Consider the following 20,952-nt stretch of genomic DNA (forward strand, 5'->3'; position numbering starts at 1 on the left):
TCAGCACAGACTCCTGCTGAGTAAACTGTTTTCTTTAATTTGACTACAGGATTCTGTTGGGATTAAAATGAAACTGAGGTATGTTGGGAATTGACATCAGATTCATAACAACACTTTGTACAACTTTAAAAATTGCAGTTCATTCAAAAGATCCCTAAGTGCCTTGTAAATACCCATAATTAAATCCTCAGGGTCCGCAGAAAGGATGTTTCTCTTTTTTTCCCCAAGGAATAATATTGTTGTAAATGTAGATGTGATATAACAAATAATTTTTAAACTAGAAGCTTATAAAATGTGTTGATTTGCTTTTCAATGTGATGTTTCCTTACCATGCGGCATTATGTGAGAAAGAGAAAATCCAGAACAGTTCTCACCCTATAAAGAAGAAAAATGAGGTTTGTAAGAGACAAGGCCTTGCCTCACCCCAGAGTAAATGGGAATAATAAAACTGCTTCTGTGCCCCCCTGGCAGGAGCTGGAAATGGGGTCCAGAAGCTTTGCTTGCTTCATCTGAATATGCAGGTTTCACCTGGACTAAAATCTCTGCTCTGTCTACACAGGAAAAAACATTGATATAATTGGATTGATATAAATTGGTATAACTTTTCTACACAAAAAGTCACAGGGTCCGTAAAAGCCTATTTTACAAACTTTTCTTCCTTGTTTTTGCATTAATACTTTCTTAGACTAGGTCAAAGGAGACTGCCCCATGAAAGGGCTCCACTTGTTTCTACAGAAATTGACATTGACAGGAGAGATCTAGAATAATAAAGGCACTTGTTTGTGATGTTAACAAACAATAGTGGGCACCACAGTGCCAGGTTCAGATCTGCGTGAGTTATGCGTGAGCTTTCTCACTGAATCCAGGTGACTCTGGGGACACTTCTCCATTACCACGCTGACAACGTCACATATGGCCGGGAGAGCCTGATTCCGCATCTTTTGGGACTTCAGTTCCAACGTTTCTCCACCTTCAGGTGACAATAGTCTCGGTATTTCTACGGCGTAGTTTAGCACCCGGGAGCCAGTGTTTTCTCCAGCATGCTGAGAACAGGAGCCGTGGTGCAGGTGGAGCCCCGTGCCGGTGAAACAATCAATCCAAAGAACCACATTCCCGCTCACGGTGTGCGCAGACAGTCACAAAATGCCTGTCACACAGTCTGCGAACAGTCTGAATGCGTGAGACAAAAATGTGAATTCCACAGCATGATCAACGTTTCTTTCTCACCCCAGCCACTTCTCTTGTCCTTCTTCTCTATCTCTCATAGCAATAGCCAAACAAAATACCATTGCCACCACTTTGAAAGACAACAGTTCCCTGTAACAGGCACATGAGTCTCTTGTTTTATTTCCTCTCCTGCTGCTTCCTTTCCTCTTCCCCTCTGTTGCTGAGCGGGAGGACAAGATATCTGAAATATTTGAACCACATGGTGCTCCAGCTCCAGAGTCATGGGGCTGGGATGGACTAGATGACCTTTGAAGGGCCCTTCCAGCCCAAATTGTTCTATGATTCCAGGATTCCTGAGGAATTCCTGCTGCAGATGGGCTGCCCCAAGGCCTCAGCTCCCCAGTTCTCCTGCTGACTGTTGAGGATGGCGGCGCCAGGCCGGGCTGTGGCTGGTGGGGATGGTGGCACCAGGCCGGGCTGTGGCTGCCGGGGATGGTGGCACCAGGCCGGGCTGTGGCTGGTGGGGATGGTGGCACCAGGCCGGGCTGTGGCTGCCGGGGATGGCGGCGCCAGGCCGGGCTGTGGCTGGTGGGGATGGCGGCGCCAGGCCGGGCTGTGGCTGGTGGGGATGGTGGCACCAGGCCGGGCTGTGGCTGCTGGGGATGGTGGCACCAGGCCGGGCTGTGGCTGGTGGGGATGGTGGCACCAGGCCGGGCTGTGGCTGCCGGGGATGGCGGCGCCAGGCCGGGCTGTGGCTGGTGGGGATGGTGGCACCAGGCTGGGCTGTGGCTGCCGGGGATGGTGGCACCAGGCCAGGCTGTAGCTGGTGGGGATGGTGGCACCAGGCTGGGCTGTGGCTGCCGGGGATGGTGGCACCAGGCCAGGCTGTAGCTGGTGGGGATGGCGGCACCAGGCTGGGCTGTGGCTGCCGGGGATGGCGGCGCCAGGCCGGGCTGTGGCTGCCGGGGATGGCGGCGCCAGGCCGGGCTGTGGCTGCCGGGGATGGCGGCGCCAGGCCGGGCTGTGGCTGCCGGGGATGGCGGCGCCAGGCCGGGCTGTGGCTGCCGGGGATGGCGGCGCCAGGCCGGGCTGTGGCTGCCGGGGATGGCGGCGCCAGGCTGGGCTGTGGCTGCCGGGGATGGCTGTGCCAGGCCGGGCTGTGGCTGCCGGGGATGGCGGTGCCAGGCCGGGCTGTGGCTGCCGGGGATGGTGGCGCCAGGCTGGGCTGTGGCTGGTGAGGATGGCGGTGCCAGGCCGGGCTGTGGCTGCCGGGGATGGTGGCACCAGGCCGGGCTGTGGCTGGTGAGGATGGCGGTGCCAGGCCGGGCTGTGGCTGCCGGGGATGGTGGCACCAGGCCGGGCTGTGGCTGGTGAGGATGGCGGTGCCAGGCTGGGCTGTGGCTGGTGAGGGTGGCGGTGCCAGGCTGGGCTGTGGCTGCCGGGGATGGTGGCGCCAGGCCGGGCTGTGGCTGGTGAGGATGGCGGTGCCAGGCCGGGCTGTGGCTGGTGAGGATGGCGGTGCCAGGCCGGGCTGTGGCTGGTGAGGATGGTGGCGCCAGGCCGGGCTGTGGCTGGTGAGGATGGCGGTGCCAGGCCGGGCTGTGGCTGGTGAGGATGGCGGTGCCAGGCCGGGCTGTGGCTGGTGAGGATGGCGGTGCCAGGCCGGGCTGTGGCTGGGCCGTGTGAGAAGCCGCACATCATGGGCTCCTTGGGAGCACAGGCAGGGTTATCGCTCCTCCCGGCTGCAGGGCGAGATCCAAGGGCAGAACTGTCCGCTGACAGATCCTCCCTGCAGGAGGCTGGAGGGGTGAGTAACATTACCCAGGGCTGAAAAATGCCATTTTTTCCAGACTGCTCAGAGCCCAAATAGTATTAAAGTATTTTAGAATCAGATTAGACCAGGATGACATTAAGCACTCTCCTGGGAGGAGGTCTGGTATTTCACTGGGGATTTATTGTCTTGGTTTCACTTACATCAAGCCTTTTTTAATACCTTCTTTTAAGCAGAAAAAGTACATAAATTATTTGGTCTGAAACACCAGAATTATTTAGCATGAGCACCTAAACAAGAGTCCATTTCGTCAGTCTATAGTTTCTTCAGACTAATCCTGGGTAACTTGAACTGCCCTTTGCATAGCTTTGACAGAAGATAAAGGCCTTATTCCATCCAGATTGCCACAATGTAATTAAAAAAAAAACACAACAAAAAGTGAAAAAGCGAAGGTGTTCCGTACTAGAAAGTGCATATCAGAGGCTTGAAAGAAATCCAGTTGGATTCACATAGGCAAAGGGAGGCACAAAATGAAGTTATTACCATAGTATGAGAGCTACACCTTCAGCACACGGTAGTCCCCAATTGTCCTCTATTTCAAATTAACCAGCCCAGTTATGAGCTCTTCTTTGAATAACCAGTGAGCTTCTTTCTCCTGCTCTGATAGTTTCCTTCTGCTCAGACATTAATGCCCGCAAGTTCACAGTGATAGGCCTTCGATTATAATCTTGGACCATTTTAGTATTCGGTTGTGTTTAGAGACAAAAAGCATATTATCTTACAAACAAACACAACCGCTCTTTCCAAACACCCTTTCTCTCTAACAGCTTCACGCTTTTAGCATCAGGGTGATCTTTGCAGTGATTCTCAAGCTAGGAGGATGAGAGGAGCAAAGGAAAGGGAGAGCATACGACATTGTCCTGGTTTTGTTAAAACCAAGTTTCTCTTTTAGTGAATTTTTGCCTGTCAGCTAAAGCCTTCATATTAGCTGCATCCTCCTGGAGAACTCAACACATGTTTTGGTTAAATCCAGCAATGGAATGCAAACTTATTGATAAGCACGGATGGACATCTCGCGAGAGGGGCAATGAGAAACTGATGACCGAGAGACTGACCAATGGTGTATAACATTCCGTTCACGTCAATACTTCATATAAAAGTGGGAGATCATGAGGATCTCGTCCCTTTTTCCCTTTTTTCCTCACGGCTGACATTAGGAGAGGACCTTGCTGGTCGTCCCTGCGAACTGAGGCCAGTGAGAGACTGAATCCAGCTCCGGTTGGCTACAGAGTCTAATCCAGGACTTTGGGTGCTGGCTCTGCAGTTGCTGAGACTTACAAGATTGGTTTTGTATATTTGTATTATTTTCTCTATTCTTATCAGTAGCATTAGTAAAACATCTTTAACTTTTCCAACTCTCTTCTCTCTGTCCTTCTTTCCCTCCCGATCGCCTGTGCTGAGTGGGAAGGGGGGAGAGGGAGGGGCAAAAGGGGGAAGTGGGGGGGAGAGGAGGTTGACAACACATCTGCCAGGGTTTGATTGTCACCCCGCAATCCTAACCCTTGACAGACATCTAGGGAGGCAGGATTTGAAAAGGCTGAGAATAACTCTGTTCCCACTCAGCTGCTGGGACAGGGCAGAAGCTGATGGGGCCACTGGATGTGTGACCCCATTTATCTGACCGCTCCCCACCTGGAGGAAGGGAGCTTATTACAGTGCATGGTCCCCGCTCTTGTCCATTCCACAGGGCAGAAGTAGCTGGAAATGCCTGGAAAATCCCAGGTATCTGAGTCTCACCACTAACGTGCAGTCAATTCTCCCCACTGTACTGAAACTCGGTCAGCAGAATCAATGCTTGAAACACAGGGCTCAGACAGCCATAAAGAGGGAAAAGAAAACTGGCCCGTGTTTCCAGAGAGTGGCGTGTAACGCGGAAGATGATCTCAGCACTAACCGCTTCAGATAAACTTTACCAGTTCTTTCCATCTAAGTCTTGGCTCCACTCATTTTGCCTGAAACTTAGACCTATTTTTGGAAACCTTAAAAATATACAGGGAGTTGCCAGCCATTTTTATTACAATGTAGGAACATTATATACTGAAGGCATTACTCTTGTCTCCTGCTCAGACGGCAGGATTTTTCCAGGTGAACACCAAACCGTCACCCATGACAATGTTGTCTAGGTAAGGATTACAGCTGTTTCTGGGCTAGAACATGAAGTAGACTTAGCCAAAACAAACAAACAAACAAAACACAAAAATACCCCACACAAAACAAATCAAAGCCACCAGAACATTATAGGACGGGAGGTGCCTAGAGCAGGACTCTGCTCTGGGAATGTTCCTGCTGCCTCTCCACCCAGCTGATTCACCCACAGGTGAAGGGAATTCTCTCCCACCCGGTCGACACCCACAGTGTGATCTGCACCCCTTGGCAGCCCCAGCTCCCACGCTCTGCATCCAGTTCTCTTCCCCACAGCAAAACACGCTGATGCACCACGCAGCACTCACTGCCCTGCCCACTCAGGCACGGCCATGTCAGAGGGCATCGTTGATCTTTCCTAGGTTTTTACTAAACACATGGCATCTCTGACACTAAAATGCAGAGTTAAGGCATTTAGGATATACTTACCAGCAGAGTGAGTGGGTTATAAAAAAAAGTAATGGATTGGTGGGTAGATAAAGAACAGGTAGGCAGACACATAGATACATATGTACATACTGTGTTTTCAGCTGTTCTCTATCCCAGAAATGGCCGCCTTCAGCAACAGACACAACGCAGCAGACACTCAGTCCCAGTTACACCGGTTCTGGTTCAGAAGTCTGCTGTCTTCATAAGGAACACAGACTCCCACTCTAAAAACATAGCCGTCACTTTTTTTCTTTGTCTTACAATTTTCTCTCACCCAATCCATCCTGTCTGTTTTTAAGAAAAGAAAATCATCTGAATTAAAAGGACAAGTAAGAAAGCCCCCAATGTCAAAACTAGTTTTTCAAGCCCAAACACATATTTTGAGAAGATTGCCGAGTCCAGGAGCCTTCCCCAGCAGAAACCTCTGTCCTCAGCAGTCTTGGGGCAGGCAGAGTTAGCTCACTGGTATTTGTACAGTGCTCAGAAAACACAAAAGCTCTCCGAGTAGTTTTCTTTTAGAAACCACACAGCCATTGAGATACCAACGTCCCTCTCAGTGAAAGAGTAGTGTACAACGAAAAATAATAATAAAGGAAGGAGGATGGTTGCTCAGAGCACAGGAGATACCACGAGTCCTCCCTGAAGCTGAGGAGGGAGACGCCTTCCAGCAGCCCCAGGGCTGAGGTGCAACATTCTGAGATGAAATGTTATGTTTTTTCAAAACTGAAGCTGAGATTCTGATCTGGTCATGGGAGTCCATGAGGTGGATGTTTAAGGTGATGTATGGTCCATCTTCCTGGGACAAATAAGTTCAGCAATCTTTTTTTTTTTATTAAATTTGAACCAGAAGAAAGAACTACCTCTCGACTGGCTCCTTGTATCACCAGGCCAATGTGGTTCTGGTCTCATACTTAGAGTCTTAAACCTGGATTTACTGCCCTGATGAATGACTGCTCTTCCAGATTCTCTTCCACTTTGTTTTTGCCTAGCTTTCCACAATAAGCGGAGTCAAACTTTCCAGGATGATTCGGTCTGGCTGTAAGCAGAGGTAATCCTGTACAAACCCATGGAAATCTACCACATTTGCTGCTCTCCCAAACTCGTCATCATAACCTAAACTGCTGCTATTTCTACTTTGTCATCATTACCTACCTCTGCACCACTTCACATTTGTCATAAGGGATGAAGTATTCTCATAAATCCCAATCATGCTGCATCACAGCACCATGCCATTGTTCTCTTCATCGCACTCAGGGAACACGGTATCATGTCATGCCATAAAACCAAAATGGGAAATATTTAACATCAAAGGCTATCTGTGTCAAAAATCACTTGCCGCTGCTCTGCCTGCCGAGAGCTGCAGCTGCGGGCAGTGGTGGGGTGAAGAGCAGCCCTGCACAGGCAGCTCCTCCCCGAACCAGCAGCTCATCCCAGAGCCGACAGCTCATCCCAGAGCCGACAGCTCATCCCCGAACCAGCAGCTCATCCCTGAACCAGCAGCTCATCCCAGAGCCGACAGCTCATCCCTGAACCAGCAGCTCATCCCCGAACCAGCAGCTCATCCCTGAACCAGCAGCTCATCCCAGAGCCGACAGCTCATCCCCGAACCAGCAGCTCATCCCTGAACCAGCAGCTCATCCCAGAGCCGACAGCTCATCCCAGAGCCGACAGCTCATCCCCGAACCAGCAGCTCATCCCTGAACCAGCAGCTCATCCCAGAGCTGACAGCTCATCCCTGAACCAGCAGCTCATCCCCGAACCAGCAGCTCATCCCTGAACCAGCAGCTCATCCCAGAGCCGACAGCTCATCCCTGAACCAGCAGCTCATCCCCGAACCAGCAGCTCATCCCTGAACCAGCAGCTCATCCCTGAACCAGCAGCTCATCCCTGAACCAGCAGCTCATCCCAGAGCTGACAGCTCATCCCTGAACCAGCAGCTCATCCCAGAGCCGACAGCTCATCCCCGAACCAGCAGCTCATCCCTGAACCAGCAGCTCATCCCTGAACCAGCAGCTCATCCCAGAGCCAACAGCTCATCCCCGAACCAGCAGCTCATCCCTGAAACAGCAGCTCATCCCAGAGCCGACAGCTCATCCCTGAACCAGCAGCTCATCCCAGAGCCGACAGCTCATCCCCGAACCAGCAGCTCATCCCTGAACCAGCAGCTCATCCCAGAGCCGACAGCTCATCCCTGAACCAGCAGCTCATCCCAGTGCCAGCAGCTCATCCCTGAACCAGCAGCTCATCCCCGAACCAGCAGCTCATCCCTGAACCAGCAGCTCATCCCCGAACCAGCAGCTCATCCCTGAAACAGCAGCTCATCCCCGAACCAGCAGCTCATCCCTGAACCAGCAGCTCATCCCCGAACCAGCAGCTCATCCCTGAAACAGCAGCTCATCCCCGAACCAGCAGCTCATCCCTGAACCAGCAGCTCATCCCCGAACCAGCAGCTCATCCCTCAACCAGCAGCTCATCCCTCAACCAGCAGCTCATCCCTGAACCAGCAGCTCATCCCTGAACCAGCAGCTCATCCCTGTGCTGCTGGAATGGACAGAGACTCGGCACAGGACTCAGACTTTCTCCTGCACAAACAAAGATCAATATCCCAGAAACACACACCTTAGACAAATATTCACACCACAAAACCCCACAACTACCTCCCCCCGAGCTGCAATCCAGTACTCAGCCCCGCTGCCGGCTCCCCTGCCATTTACCAGGCCACGTGTTTGCGTCACTCAGCAACAATCCCGCAGACAGAACAACTGCCACTGGATCTGGCAAATTCAGTGCTTAGAAGGACTCCTCCCCGCCATTCCAAGCCCACATGATAACCTCATTCCTCTAATGAGATACAGAATAATAAAGTTAATTCAAGGCCTCAACAGCCACAGGCAGCGCTGCAGCCTCTGAGCGATTTGATGTCCTGGTCCCTGGCTCCCAGCAGAGTTGGGTGTAAATCTGCAGGCTCCCCATGCTGTGAGCAGCACCCAGCCTCTGAGATCATTGCATGCAGGGTCCTGACACAGCCGTGCACAAATTTAAGCCTACTTCAGTTCCCAGTGCTGCACCCTGCAGCATGTGGAATGAAAACTGCCTAACAAGTGATAGTCATCTTGCATATATAGCTTTGGAAAGAGTTCAGTGTGGTGAAGAACTGAATGGCTTGGTTCTGCTACCCAAAAATAGTTCATGGGGAACAACCCACTTTTGTATTCCAGTAAGTCCAAATGAGAGTGAAACAGCAAAACTTGCACGTGGTTGTTGTCTGTTGTCCAGTAAACTGCAAGACTATTCTGCTCCTTTCCGATGTCAATCCCAACTGTGCTTTACTTAATAGACTTGCTTCTATCATTCTTCTCCAGGTTTACTTCCTTCAGACCTGTCAAGTCTACATTATGGTAAGACACATCTAATTTTCTGATACTATTTGGATTTGTTTAAGACCACATTAAGATAATACTTTCTATTCCGTAAGGTAGTCGTTAATTTAATCTCTGTGCCTCAGTTTCCTTACATGTAACATGAAAACACTGATTTCTTCTGTTTCAAGAACAAAATGTTACACTATAGTTACTGATGTTTGCCAAGTAGTTGGCAGGTGTGCAAGAGAGGATATGAGTCCAAATGATTCCAAATACAGCACCGTATTTCTATACTACTGTATTTTTGAAGTACTATAAAAGGTGGGTGAGGGGCTCCCTGTGCTTGTCCTCAGCTGAGAATATTTCTTATATTTCATCTCTGCTTCTAAAGTAACCATGGTTCAAGGCATCAATATTTCATGAGGCATAAATGGTTCCCCTTTAGGAAAAGAAAAAGCAGTTTTTCCTGTTTGTGAAATCTCCCCATTGCCAAGAACAAGAAAGCTTTCGAAACTCTATCTGTGCTCTTGCAAAGCTTCACTGCCTTATAGGGTCTGAATCCCCTGGATTCCCGCTGGGCGGGCTGGGAATGCTGGCGTTTCCTCCTTCTGGGTGATTCTGGGAGGCCCGCAAATGATGTCATGGTACATTTTAGGCTACAATAACAGGAAATCATCGAGTGTTTACACTGGCAGACTGGGCTGTGATGTGATTTCCCTCCTCTTCCTCTCTGCCCCCCCACCCACCTCGCCCCTGCCATTGACTTCCTTGGTATATCTGCTTCCTCCGATTAAAATACTACAAGGTGACAACACTGAAGGAGGAAAGAGGAAAGTGGGGGAGGGAGACAGAAAGGCGTATTTTAAAAGGATGGTTCCTCTTGTGTCACTCACACACAGCACAGTCCCCCCGGCCCCGCGCACCGATTGAGCACAGCAGCCAGACCCGAGTCGGGAACTTGGCCTGAGGAGCCACTGGGGTTGTTCCTCTCCAAACTGCAGAAATGAAAAAGAAGCTCTCCCCTGCCTAGCACAGATGAGTCTCAGAAGAGATCTGCCCGGCAAAGAAGTTTTGCTTCTGAATTTACCCGTGGCTGGGGAAACGGTGCCACACAGGCACATCTGAAAATACATCCTTCCTTGTCTCATCCTGCTGGGTCTGGACATGAACAGGGCAGGAAGGGAAACAGTAGAAAATAAAATAATTTTATTTCTATTGTCTGTTTTCTCCCATTCATGCAGCACCAGCAACACTGACAGCTTTAAATCATGCCAAGAAATCACCCAAATGGAAAAGCAAAAAGCCTGAGAGAGTCACTCTGCAACACCACCACGATGCAAGAAGTGTTTCTCAGAGCATCATGGCCCTGTTCAGTGCACTGAGAAACTGCAGATCGTAAAACTCAGGAGCAGAAAGGCAGGAAAGCCTTTCAGGAAAAAAACTACAGTCAGAGGCACTTGACAGCCTGGGTCTGTGCGGCAAGTGCAAAGTGCCATTTACAGCAGTTAGCGGAAAGAACGGGAGCCAGGAAGATGTGACTTCACCACTTTAGCTTACTCAAGTACTTATCTGTGGTCAATGACAAGTGGTACAAACGGCATTGAAGCCCCTGGTGCTATGTCCTCGATGTCACTACCAAAGATGCTAACAGCATGACCCTCTGAGAGACAGTGTTATCTCTCGAGGGTCCTGAGGAGCTTCCTGATTTGGGAACTTTCATTAACTTTCTGCAGAAGTCAAATGCATTTGCTGTCTGTGAGTCAGCGCCTGGGGCTCCACCAGGCCTGTCTGCAGCTGAATTTCCCTTTGCTGCTGAGTCATTGCCCACAGATGGACGGTGCACATGCCCTGTGAGCACAGGCTGGGTCAGTGTGGGAGCTGCTGTACAGGACCCTACATTTTCCATACCCTCAGAGGCCCAGGAGAGTGACTGCCTTCACTGGCACAAGCTCTTACTGGTATCTGGGGATGCTATGGAGTTAACATGGCTAAAATCAGTAGAAATTCAGCCCATTGAGTGTAGAAAGTGTTAAGAAAACAGACTCAGAAGAGAGAGACAGGAGTACTGAACTTTGCTTTTAGGCTGACAGCAGCTGGGAAGCAAGAAGGAGTTCAAATTATCTGATGGTGATGAGCAGCCACTGTGAGCTGTCCTCTACCTGGGTCTGAATCCTGTTCACCGCACAAGCCCTGCAACTGTGTCAGAGGCACAAGGTCAAATTGCATCAGCTAATTCACTGCTACTCTGTGCCAAAAGGGGCAGGGAGATGGAGCATGAACCTGGCTGGCTGCAAATCAGTGCAAGAAGAGGGTGTGGGACACGGCGCACGAGGCTAACTTGGTCAGGCTCCTTCTTGCAGTGGCAGCAAAGAGCCTCACTTTGTGTAGCTACACCTCAGAGTCTCATTTGAGTAAGAAAACTCATAACCAGGATGGCTCATTTTGTCTTGCTGCAGAAGGCTTTATTCTTCCTATCTCTGCTGCTCTAGATGAGTGGAAAACACTGGTCTGAAAGTGCTTATCTGGGATGGGAACCAGCCACAGAACACACTCCTTTTGAAACATAGCATGGAAACCAAGCTCACACGGAAGTGCCAAGGAGCGTGGGGGTCTAGCAGAGACCTGATGACCACAGGTTCATTTATCATGCAGGGTATCAGAAATAGGTTGGTCCTTTACTTTTAAGTGAAAGAGGAAACTGTTTTGGAATCAAACAGGAAAACAAGCATTAGGGGTGAATGTAACAACCTAAGAAGACAGTGACTTCTAAGCACAAAGTGCATGACATGGCTGGTTAAGGAAACCACCCACCTAAAAGTCATGTCTGGGAGTGCAATACAATCCATCATCACACCACTGCTCTCATCTGCTTCTGGATCACCTAACGGCCTGAGACCTGACTCCTACCCCAGCACTGCAGAGAGACTGAGAGCTGGTCAGAGGCTGCAGTTCCCAGCCCCCCAGCAGGGCCAAAGGAGCGGGTCACAAACCTGGATAAGCCTCAGTGTCTTCCTTTGTTGGGCTGCGCTGGAGTCAGCAGGGAATTGTCCCACAGACCGTTCCTCCAGTGGATCACACCAGCAGGCAGCAACGCTTTCCCTTCTCACTCACTAAAGCCCAACTCATCGCAGTGCTCCCCTGGCTCAGGAGACCTGCGGCCAGGAGGCTCCACAAGAGACAAGTGTGGTCTGGAGAGGGGAAGGGACTCCACCTGCTTGAGCAAAGCTCTGTTGCCCAGGACAGGCCCGTTTCCCCCATCGCTTTTGCACTGTGTGAAGGTGTTTGTTAGTTTCCCAACGACAAGCAACTCCTCATCCTTCCACAGCGGGGAGCACTGGGAACACGAAGGAGGGGGAGCCGTGTCTGTCCCATGCTGAGAGGGCAGGACAAGGTGGCAGCACCGGTCAGCAGCCCCGCCGAATTTTCTGCAGGGAAAGCTGAAGCTGTTTTGCAGGATCCTTTGGTCCAGATGAACTACGGTTCCTTTATCACATCAACACTGACGTAATGTTGCTGCTGTAACTGCTGTTTTGATGGCAAACGGGAGCAAACACTAACAGATGTGACAGGAACACCCATTCACATCCAAATGGGGCCGTGTTCCAGAACACAGGGTGATACCCTCTCCTGATGTTCCCATCACGACTCCTGTGCAGAAGCGGGGCTGCCACCTGCATCTGCAGAGCACCCTCTCCTGGGGCGGCTGCGAAGGCCGCTCTCCTCAGACACAAAAGGTCTGTCTTCTGGGAACCGTTTGCTGAAAGAGGGATGTATAGCAGGAGCTGGCTAAGCACAGAGATAAGCTCTGCAGCATCCTGAGCCACCTCCTAACTTCGCGGGCAGTAACACGTAACTTCCAGTGAATGCAACTTCGATTCTTAAAGTGGAGTAATGGCTGATGGTTGTATCACAGACCCTTTCCTGACCGGGAGTTTCCAAGACTACGTATGTCTGCAGAAAACGGAGCATCACTTTGGTCGAATTCAGGGTCATTCCTGTGCACCAGCACGCGCGGTTTACCCTGCTCACTCCTCCACTGTGTGCAGCAAAGCGGGAGCAGAGCACCCGGACCTTCCTTCCACTGCCAGGGCACCTCCAGCTTCTCGTGTGCTTTGTGTCTGAAATGTTTGCAGTGTTTTATCCATCTCTTTACACAAAAACTAATTAATTGTAATTGCATTGAAATAGAGAGAAGTTACTTGATAAAACAACAAAAAAAAATAAAGCAGCCTTAAAATCTACCCTGAACAGAAAAAATCATAGTGACAGACAAAACTTAATCAAACTTGCAATTAAAATACAGCCTTAATTAATTTTAAATACATATGTGTTATTGTATACAGAAATGTTTACTTACTCAACAAAATAATCTTAGCACATCATCCTGCTATATAAACAAAGGGCGGTGGGCTTTTCATACCTCAATAATATTTGTTAATTCAAAATAAAACATAGGTAACAACACAATCCAGTTAAAAGATAAATATTCCTAGTTTATATCCATGCCTTGAGAAACTAAATAACCGTAACATTATATCGAGTACTGTAGTTTTTCTTCCCTTTGAACAACTAAAACATTAGATAAGTTGGCTAATAGCTCGGTGACTGTTACATAAAAATCCAGAACGGTTGAAAGGTGCTGCTCTGCTGGAAGTGTCCGATGAATCGCTGATCTCCAGGACAGGTTGCCATGGAGTTCAGCAGAGCCAAGAGGAGTTTGCTGCCACAGGGCTCCCTCGCTGCCACCCGGTTGCCTGGGGATTCCTGTGGCGCACGGAGTGGGTTGTCACCCCGAGCGGCTCCAGGAGCACCGCCAGCTCCACGCAGCCTCTGCCACGCTGGCAAATCAGAGGCACTGGCTTGTTTAGATAAAACAGGAAAACAAAACATTGTTAAAAAGAAAACAGACGTGCTTCCTCCTGGCTGTGAGAGCAGGACGGTGCACAAGGCTTCTCTCCCAGCACGTGCAATGAGGTGAGGGTCTGCGGGTGGCGGAGGGCACCGCGGGCTGAACGCCGGCTGCGGGAACACGCTGGGGCTGCAGCCATGGAACCGAGCCATGTGGCACACATTCAGGCTATAACGCAGCATCACGGCCCATCTCCGGACAGCTACGTGAGAAACTGTGGCATATAAAAGAGTATGGGATGAAGTGCAATGTGGGAATGATCCATGGGATTCAGCGGAGCTGATCAGCTGTGTACCAAGTGCTGCAACTGAGGCCTTGCCAACGGTTTGAAATACGCTAAAGCAGCAAATAAAAGCAGTAAGAACTATTTGCACTCTCTTCCCAGCAAAGGGAATAAACCAGAACGAAGATTTGTTGCTAAAGGCAAAGGGGAACAGAGGTTCTGAAGTGTTAATGCTTCCTCCTCCTTTTCAGCTTCTGTTTAAAGATAGCGATGTCATAATAGCTTCTAAATTTCACCATGAAAATGGGTATTGGGATGATAATAGTTAACATGCCGAACACTGCAGCTAAGGCTGCTGTCACTTGGCCAGCTGTGGTGAGAGGGATGATATCTCCATAGCCCACCGCGGTGAGCGTGATCAGAGCCCACCAGAAGCAAAGAAGAATGTCAGCGAAGTGCAGCTCCCCTATGTAGGAGGGATGGCTCCCCAGCAGCTCCCCGTAGAAAAAGAGAGAGCCAAAGAAGAGTGTCTCAAAGGCCAAAATCATCAGCAGGATGCAAATCTCTCTGAGGATAGACTTGAGGGTATAGCACAGAACTCTGAGGATCAGTGGCGTTTCTATCAGCTTGGATATCTTCAGGAGTTTGAGAAGATAGACGATGCGAACAAAGCCCAACCACAGCCCCAGGCTCGGCATCCTCTGGATCTGCCCAGCCACAAAGAGTTCGATATAAACTGGAAAGAGGGAGAGGAAGTCAACCACGTTCAGGGGATTTTGGAAGAACAACTTCTTGTCTGGGCAGGAACAAAGTCGCACAGAGAACTCAAAAGTAAACCAGAGGACACAGAAAAGCTCCAGATGAAGCAAGTAGGCAGCCTGGTGGTAAAAGTGTTCATGGCTGTTGTGAGAGGCTTCAGAATAGCCAACAGAGGTGGAGTTAGCAGTGAAGAACTCAAACTGTGCCTTGGTCTCCTCACAGAATATGATGACAATTCCAACGATGAACAGCAGAGAAACAAACGCCACGCACTGCAGAGGAAAAGGGCACACGTGCAATTAGTTCAACAAACGAGCATCGCCTGACCTCACTGCCCCACCACGACCCCAGCGCCACCGCCACAGGCACAGTACGATCCCAGAATAATCTTTCTCAAATCCCCGTGTTTTGCTCACGTGGAGTGCACTTTCTCCTTCCAGACTTGAAAAATAATAAGATTGGAGTCAAAGGAAAAACTACATGAACTCCTACATGAAGTTTGTAAGGAAGGGGAAATGTCCGACAGCCGGAGCGGTGTGGACCGGCTCACACTGGGGCCTCTTCAGCACTAAAATGTTGGCTCCAGAAATACCAGCAGCACAGAAAGCATCCTCTGCAGCCTCTGGCTTGTGTTTGTTGCTCTGCATGCCTGACATTTTAAAGGGGAACAGGGTGTGCATTTTGTGCAGAGAACAGGGACGAGAAGAGGAGAGAAGAAGGAGGTGTCTGTTAATGAGAAGAGAGAACTTCATTTACTTTTTCAACCTGGGACTCAAAGCGTACTTATCAAAGCTATGAACCCATTAGCACTTTTCATGGACCCATTCCAGTAATCCCAAAGGACACGGGCTGTGTCCATCTCCGCATACAGTATTACCTTAGCGCTGAAAGAGGAAAAGGGTTTGTCAAACGTAGACCAAATCTTTGGCTGCCACCTGGTTCGCCAGCTGAAATCCCTTCTTTCTGTCTGGACTATGAGGCACTGGTCATCAGTCTGTTCATTTTCATCCCAAACGTCAGCCTCCTCTGGCTGCACCTCCCTGTTATTCAGCTTCAGCCAGCAGCAGGATGCTAGCTGCGCCTCATTTATTTCCCAGAAAGCCAGCTCTTCTTCTAAGACTGACCTGCAGGTATCAATGGGACAGTGGAAATGTTTGGTCCTATAATAGTTCAACACATAGCTGAAGATCTCAGCACTCCTATCAAAAAAGAACTCTTTGGTAGTGGGATCATAGTCGTAGGTGCTTGGGGCGTGGGGCTCAGTGAGGCTGCACAGCTTGGTCCCTGGGAAGGTCCGGAGGGTGCTGCTGTATGTCTCGTATCTGACTCCTCCAATATTCAGGATGATTTTTTCCTTGGAGCCTTCCATCTGTGAGGGAGGTACAAGTCCTCATAGGCTCTTGTTTACCTTCAGTCAAAAAGAGCAGAACACAGATGGGAAGATGTAAAGTAAAGCAAGTTTGGGAGCAAGAAAATTTTCAAGGGTACCTCATTCCAGTGCTTTTAAAGCACATTTTGTACCTGAAACCCGCATCTCCTGTTGCATGTTCTAGGCTCTGCTCCAAGGCCATGTTGTCTGAGCACTTTTCAGGAGATGCATCAAATAAAATGGCAAACATCCGGTTCCCATTGCTCTCCCTCTCAGCTTGTACCCATGGGAACAGAGCACAGAGCCACATTTGCTCATATACTGTGGATAATCATTGCGATAAGCTCATTTGAGGTAAAATTGTAATTCCCAAGACATGCCTTCCACTATCCCTCCGCTCGTCTAGTTCTTCCACCTCTGTCCCCAATTTCCTTCTCCACAAAGATTTTCTTGCATGTACCTCCATGGGCCAAAGAGATAAAACAGTCATCAACAGCTTATTCTCCAAACAAGTCTTCAAACATAATCTCCTGTGTTGAGCCTGCACAGCAAGTTTCACAAGAGACCCTGCTGCCTGGTGGGAACACTTGGTTTTTTTGAGTTGTGCTTTTTCTTTGAGTCTTCCCTGTACAGAGTCCCACCTCCTACCTGGGATCTGTGCAGGATTCCTGGACTCGATAGGGATGCAGAACATGCTGCCTCCTCCTTCGGGGCCAGCTGTCACCTCAGAACAACACCAGAACCTGCTGCCATGGCCTCTGGCATTGGAAAGCACGTTCCACGTTCAGTTGCGTATCTCCTGTCATACATCCCCTCTCTCTTTTACTCTTCAAAATCCAACATACGTGGAAGGAGCTCGAGGCCTGCTTTATGACATTATTCTAAAGGAGGGAAACTGAGGATCTCTGTAGCAGGTAGGAGAGGTGTAGAACAGGGACAGGATGTTCTCGAGGAAGTGCCTGGGGCTGTCTGCCCCCAACACCCATCCACTTCTGACTGCCTGTCCCCCTCCACTTTCCTCTTCCATTCTCTTATACCCTGCGTTCCTAGTTCTAGCCCTTCTCTTCTTGTAGCAGAGCAAGCCTGTCTACCCCTCCTGCTTGGACTCTTCTACCCAGAGACGGGGGCTCAGCGTGCTGAGACCATGCACACAGAAATTCCAGTTGTCCCTCCTCCCTTTGCTGCAGAAAGTGCTGAGCATGGGAGTCACAGATCACTTCTGCGACGGAACTTTCCATCCAGGATCAGCAGGGAAACAAGCCCTGCGCCATGGGAGACTCTCAGAAGTAAAGAGCTGCATACAGCCCCCCACTCAACTGCATCAGAAAGGGCTGGAAGCTGCAGCTTGGTCACGTGCTGATGGCACAGGAGAATCACTGCCCATCCACTGCCCTTGCCAGTCCAAGCAGATGTGAGGCTGGATGCAGTTTCACCCTAAAACTTCCACTAACTTCATCGAGAGCAGGACTGAGCATAAGGTCTAACAGTGTGCAGGCATTGCTCAGTACATGCTGCACAGCGATCCACACAGCCTGCTTCTAAGCAGGGTGGATTCATTCAGCACTCGGCAAATCCATAGTTACCTTATTGGCCTCTGTTTCCTAGCTCTCTAAAGAGCACAGTGATTTTTGAGATCCCAGCTAAACTTGCCTTTATCTGCTTGGAATGCCAGATACCTCTTTCTCAAACATAACAATCCCCATTGAGAAATGAGCCCAGAATTGCCATTTCATGTTCTTACCTTGGTGCTATTACAGCAACTCTGCAACGAGAAGAAAGGAGAAGAGACTGGGAAGAACAGAAACAAAACAAGTGAAAACAGGATGTTCCATGGCTGGTCTCCAAAGCTCGAGTCTCACAGATGCCAAAACCAAACCCAGCCAATAGCACTGAGCAGATGCAGAGGCCCCTCTCCCTCGGTCCTGCGCTGGCAGCAGCTGCTCCCCGCTCCAGGGAACAACGTTCCAAGGACAGAGCCGCCAGCCCAGACACGCGGCGGCCGCTCCGCCACCCGCTGCTCTGCTCACAGCCCGTGTCTTTGGGAAATGTGCGGAGCTAAAACGTCTCAGGACCAATTAGAGATTAAACTAGCAAGCCACGAAAAGGCAGTCAGAGCATCGTTCTGTCTTGGCTGTGCCTTATTCGAGTGAAAAAAAGTAATATGGAAAACAAGAGAAGCAAACGAACAAACAAAAAAGCCCACCTCCCACCTTCTTGTCACACACTTTTTTTTTTAAATTTAAAGGGCTTTTTTTTTTTTTTTTCCATTTCTGTATTACTGAGAGCATGATCTTGTGCACCCACTGATTTTAAATGCATTTTTTTTGCCATGGATTACTCCAGGAAGAAAGTTGCACATAGCTGTTCATCCCAGTCTAGAAAGGCATGCTGCACACGAAATTTCCTATCAGTTAACATTTCAAGGCCATCACCTCTGCTTGCTTCTACCTCTCTAGAATGAAAGTAGGAAAGGGAATTTCCTTATTCCCAGAAAGAGCAAGAGTGTTCAGGAAGGCTCTGGAGCTTCCTTTTCAGTTATACAAATGAAACGCAGATTCACGTCTCTTTGGAGGAAGTATTATCGCAGTTCGCCTGCTGGATTTTTCATTTTAATCTACTACCTACATTACCCTGACACACTGAAATCCTTGTCTTTTAAATAACAGGGTTTCCATTTGGGCCTTTTCCCTGTTACAGATCACAAGCCTTGTTCTCCAGCCTCTTGGCATCTGCAGGTGCACAGAACCCCACTCACCCCAGCCTCCCACCGCAGGCGTCCCGGCCTCTTCCCTCGGCCACCACCACAGCGAGGTGCGGGAACCTGACCGGCAAACTGTTGCCAGGCTTGTGTGGGACACGGTGGGCAACGAGCCATCTCTGCCCATCTCTGGAACCTCCCAGTTCCGCCACGAGCAGCCGAGCAGCCGGACCTCGCCAGCATGGCCTCGGCACCATTCCCCTGGATGCAGACCCGCGAGCACGCGAGCAGCTGCAATCTGCACCGGTTCAGTCCTTGCTCCCCTCATCTCTGTAACAGACACCAAACTGTTCACATCTTTCTCCCTCTCCAGAGAGAATAAGAATGAAAAATACTCCTTTTAATTTAATTTCTGATACATCCCTGAAGCTCTGGAAGCAGGTGACCTAGTCGAGTTTGATGTATCCTATCTGTTCCACAGCACTGCACTGTTTGCCTTTACAGCCTTTGTACTGCAGGTCATTTCTGAAACCCAGAAATAGTCTGGCAAGCAGAATGACACATGGTGTTCCTACGATGTGAATGAGACCCTTTGATTGCAGTAAACAGCTTGTCCTTCCAGAACATTTTTAAGCAGATGAAAAGTGCAACTCCATTCCCAGAGAACGGGGCCCTGATCCAAGTTTTCTCCCTTCCTCATGTCTTCTGAGAATTCACTTTCACTACATGAGGCATTGTTGGAGTGTCAGGGTTTAACTCCAGCCAACTGGGGTCACATAGCTGCTTGCTCACTCCTCCCGCCTCATGTGGGATGGAGGAGAGACTTGGAAAGGAAAAAACCCACAGCCTCATGGTTTGGGGTAAGAACAGTTTAATAGGACAGCAAGGGAAGATAAAATAATAAAAACAGAACATACAAAACAAGTGATGCACAATGCAATTGCTTACTGGTTGTGATAACTGGTCTACATTTATCAAAACCGAAGAACAAGGTAGACTCTATTGGAGGGAGACAGGGGCGAAGAGACTGAAACTGTAATGAACTGAGAGATTTTTCAAATATGGTATTTTAAGATAATTCGTTCAGCATTTCTTTCCCATAATCTTTGGCATTTAATGCAATATTTTGTATAGGGCAGAATTTGCATGATTTTTCCCATTCACTCATATTCAGATGCACACTCAACCACGCGCTCAGGCATACTCATCAGTCTAAATTAGGGGGGGCTTCATTAACTGCACTTGTGCTAGAATATAAAAGGAGTTTGAGCTTTCCAGTATAAGCATTTCTTCAGAGAATGTTCATAAAAAGCTGGTGAGAATGTTAGCAGTTTTGCAAACAAACTCTTGCTTCAGACTATTGAACAAAAAAAACTTAAGCTACCCTAAAGTCCTGACAGCCTTGGAAAAGACCAAGCTGCTGTTCAGTGCTGCAGCCAGCACCAGAACCCGCAGCCAGCACCAGAACCCGCAGCCAGCACCAGAACCCGCAGCCAGCACCAGAACCCGCAGCCAGCACCAGAACCCGCAGCCAGCACCAGAACCCACAGCCAGCACCAGAACCCGCAGCCAGCACCAAAACCCGCAGCCAGCACCAGAACCCGCAGCCAGCACCAGAACCCGCAGCCAGCACTAAAACCCGCAGCCAGCACCAGAACCCGCAGCCAGCACCAGAACCCGCAGCCAGCACCAAAACCCGCAGCCAGCACCAGAACCCGCAGCCAGCACCAGAATCTGTAGCCTTACCTTTTCTACCAGCAACACCAGTGTCAGTAACTTCTGCAGGCTGCCACCTCCAGTGCTTTTTCCCATCCCATGTTTTGGTTCTGACCTCTGACACAAGTGTATTCCTGGGATTATGCAACAGATCAGTTAGAGTCTTTCATCGGAGCAGGAACAACCCCAGGTTCCACTATAAGTTGGGAATGACCTATTAGAGAGCAGTGTAGGGGAAAGGGAGCTGGGGGTCCTGGGGACAGCAGGGTGAGCATGAGCCAGCACTGGGCCCTTGTGGCCAGGAAGCCAATGGTACCTGGGGTGGGTTAGAAGGGGGTGGTCAGTAG

General features: G+C 49.7%; 1 protein-coding gene across 3 annotated transcripts; it reads right to left on the reverse strand.

Moving 5' to 3' along the window:
• Window positions 1-13,217: 13,217 nt before the first annotated feature.
• LOC136106195 (voltage-gated potassium channel KCNC1-like) lies at window positions 13,218-20,952 on the reverse strand. Of its 3 annotated transcripts, XM_071813639.1 has the most exons (4): window positions 20,636-20,952; window positions 17,933-17,979; window positions 15,700-15,946; window positions 13,218-15,094 (listed from the first exon to the last, which is right to left on the reverse strand). In XM_071813639.1, exons 1-4 carry the CDS (start codon window positions 20,699-20,701, stop codon window positions 14,291-14,293), a joined length of 1,164 nt encoding a protein of 387 aa, XP_071669740.1. In that variant the 5' UTR covers window positions 20,702-20,952; the 3' UTR covers window positions 13,218-14,290. The 3 variants fall into 3 exon arrangements, with proteins under 3 accessions (XP_071669740.1, XP_065702449.1, XP_065702451.1); XM_065846377.2 differs by lacking the exon at window positions 20,636-20,952 and having other exon boundaries at window positions 15,700-16,230; window positions 17,933-18,625; XM_065846379.2 differs by lacking the exons at window positions 17,933-17,979; window positions 20,636-20,952 and adding an exon at window positions 16,344-17,873 and having other exon boundaries at window positions 15,700-16,230.

This window comes from Patagioenas fasciata, chromosome 11 (assembly GCF_037038585.1).
Source record: "Patagioenas fasciata isolate bPatFas1 chromosome 11, bPatFas1.hap1, whole genome shotgun sequence".
NCBI lineage: Eukaryota > Metazoa > Chordata > Aves > Columbiformes > Columbidae > Patagioenas > Patagioenas fasciata.

Bases quoted from the DNA above. Each gene is read 5' to 3' on its own strand.
- LOC136106195 (XM_065846377.2), bottom strand. From the start codon at position 16,191: ATGGAAGGCTCCAAGGAAAAAATCATCCTGAATATTGGAGGAGTCAGA. The intron at 15,095-15,699 runs GTAATACTGTAT...TTTCCTCTGCAG, and splicing joins TTTCCTCTTTCAGCGCTAAG to TGCGTGGCGTTTGTTTCTCT.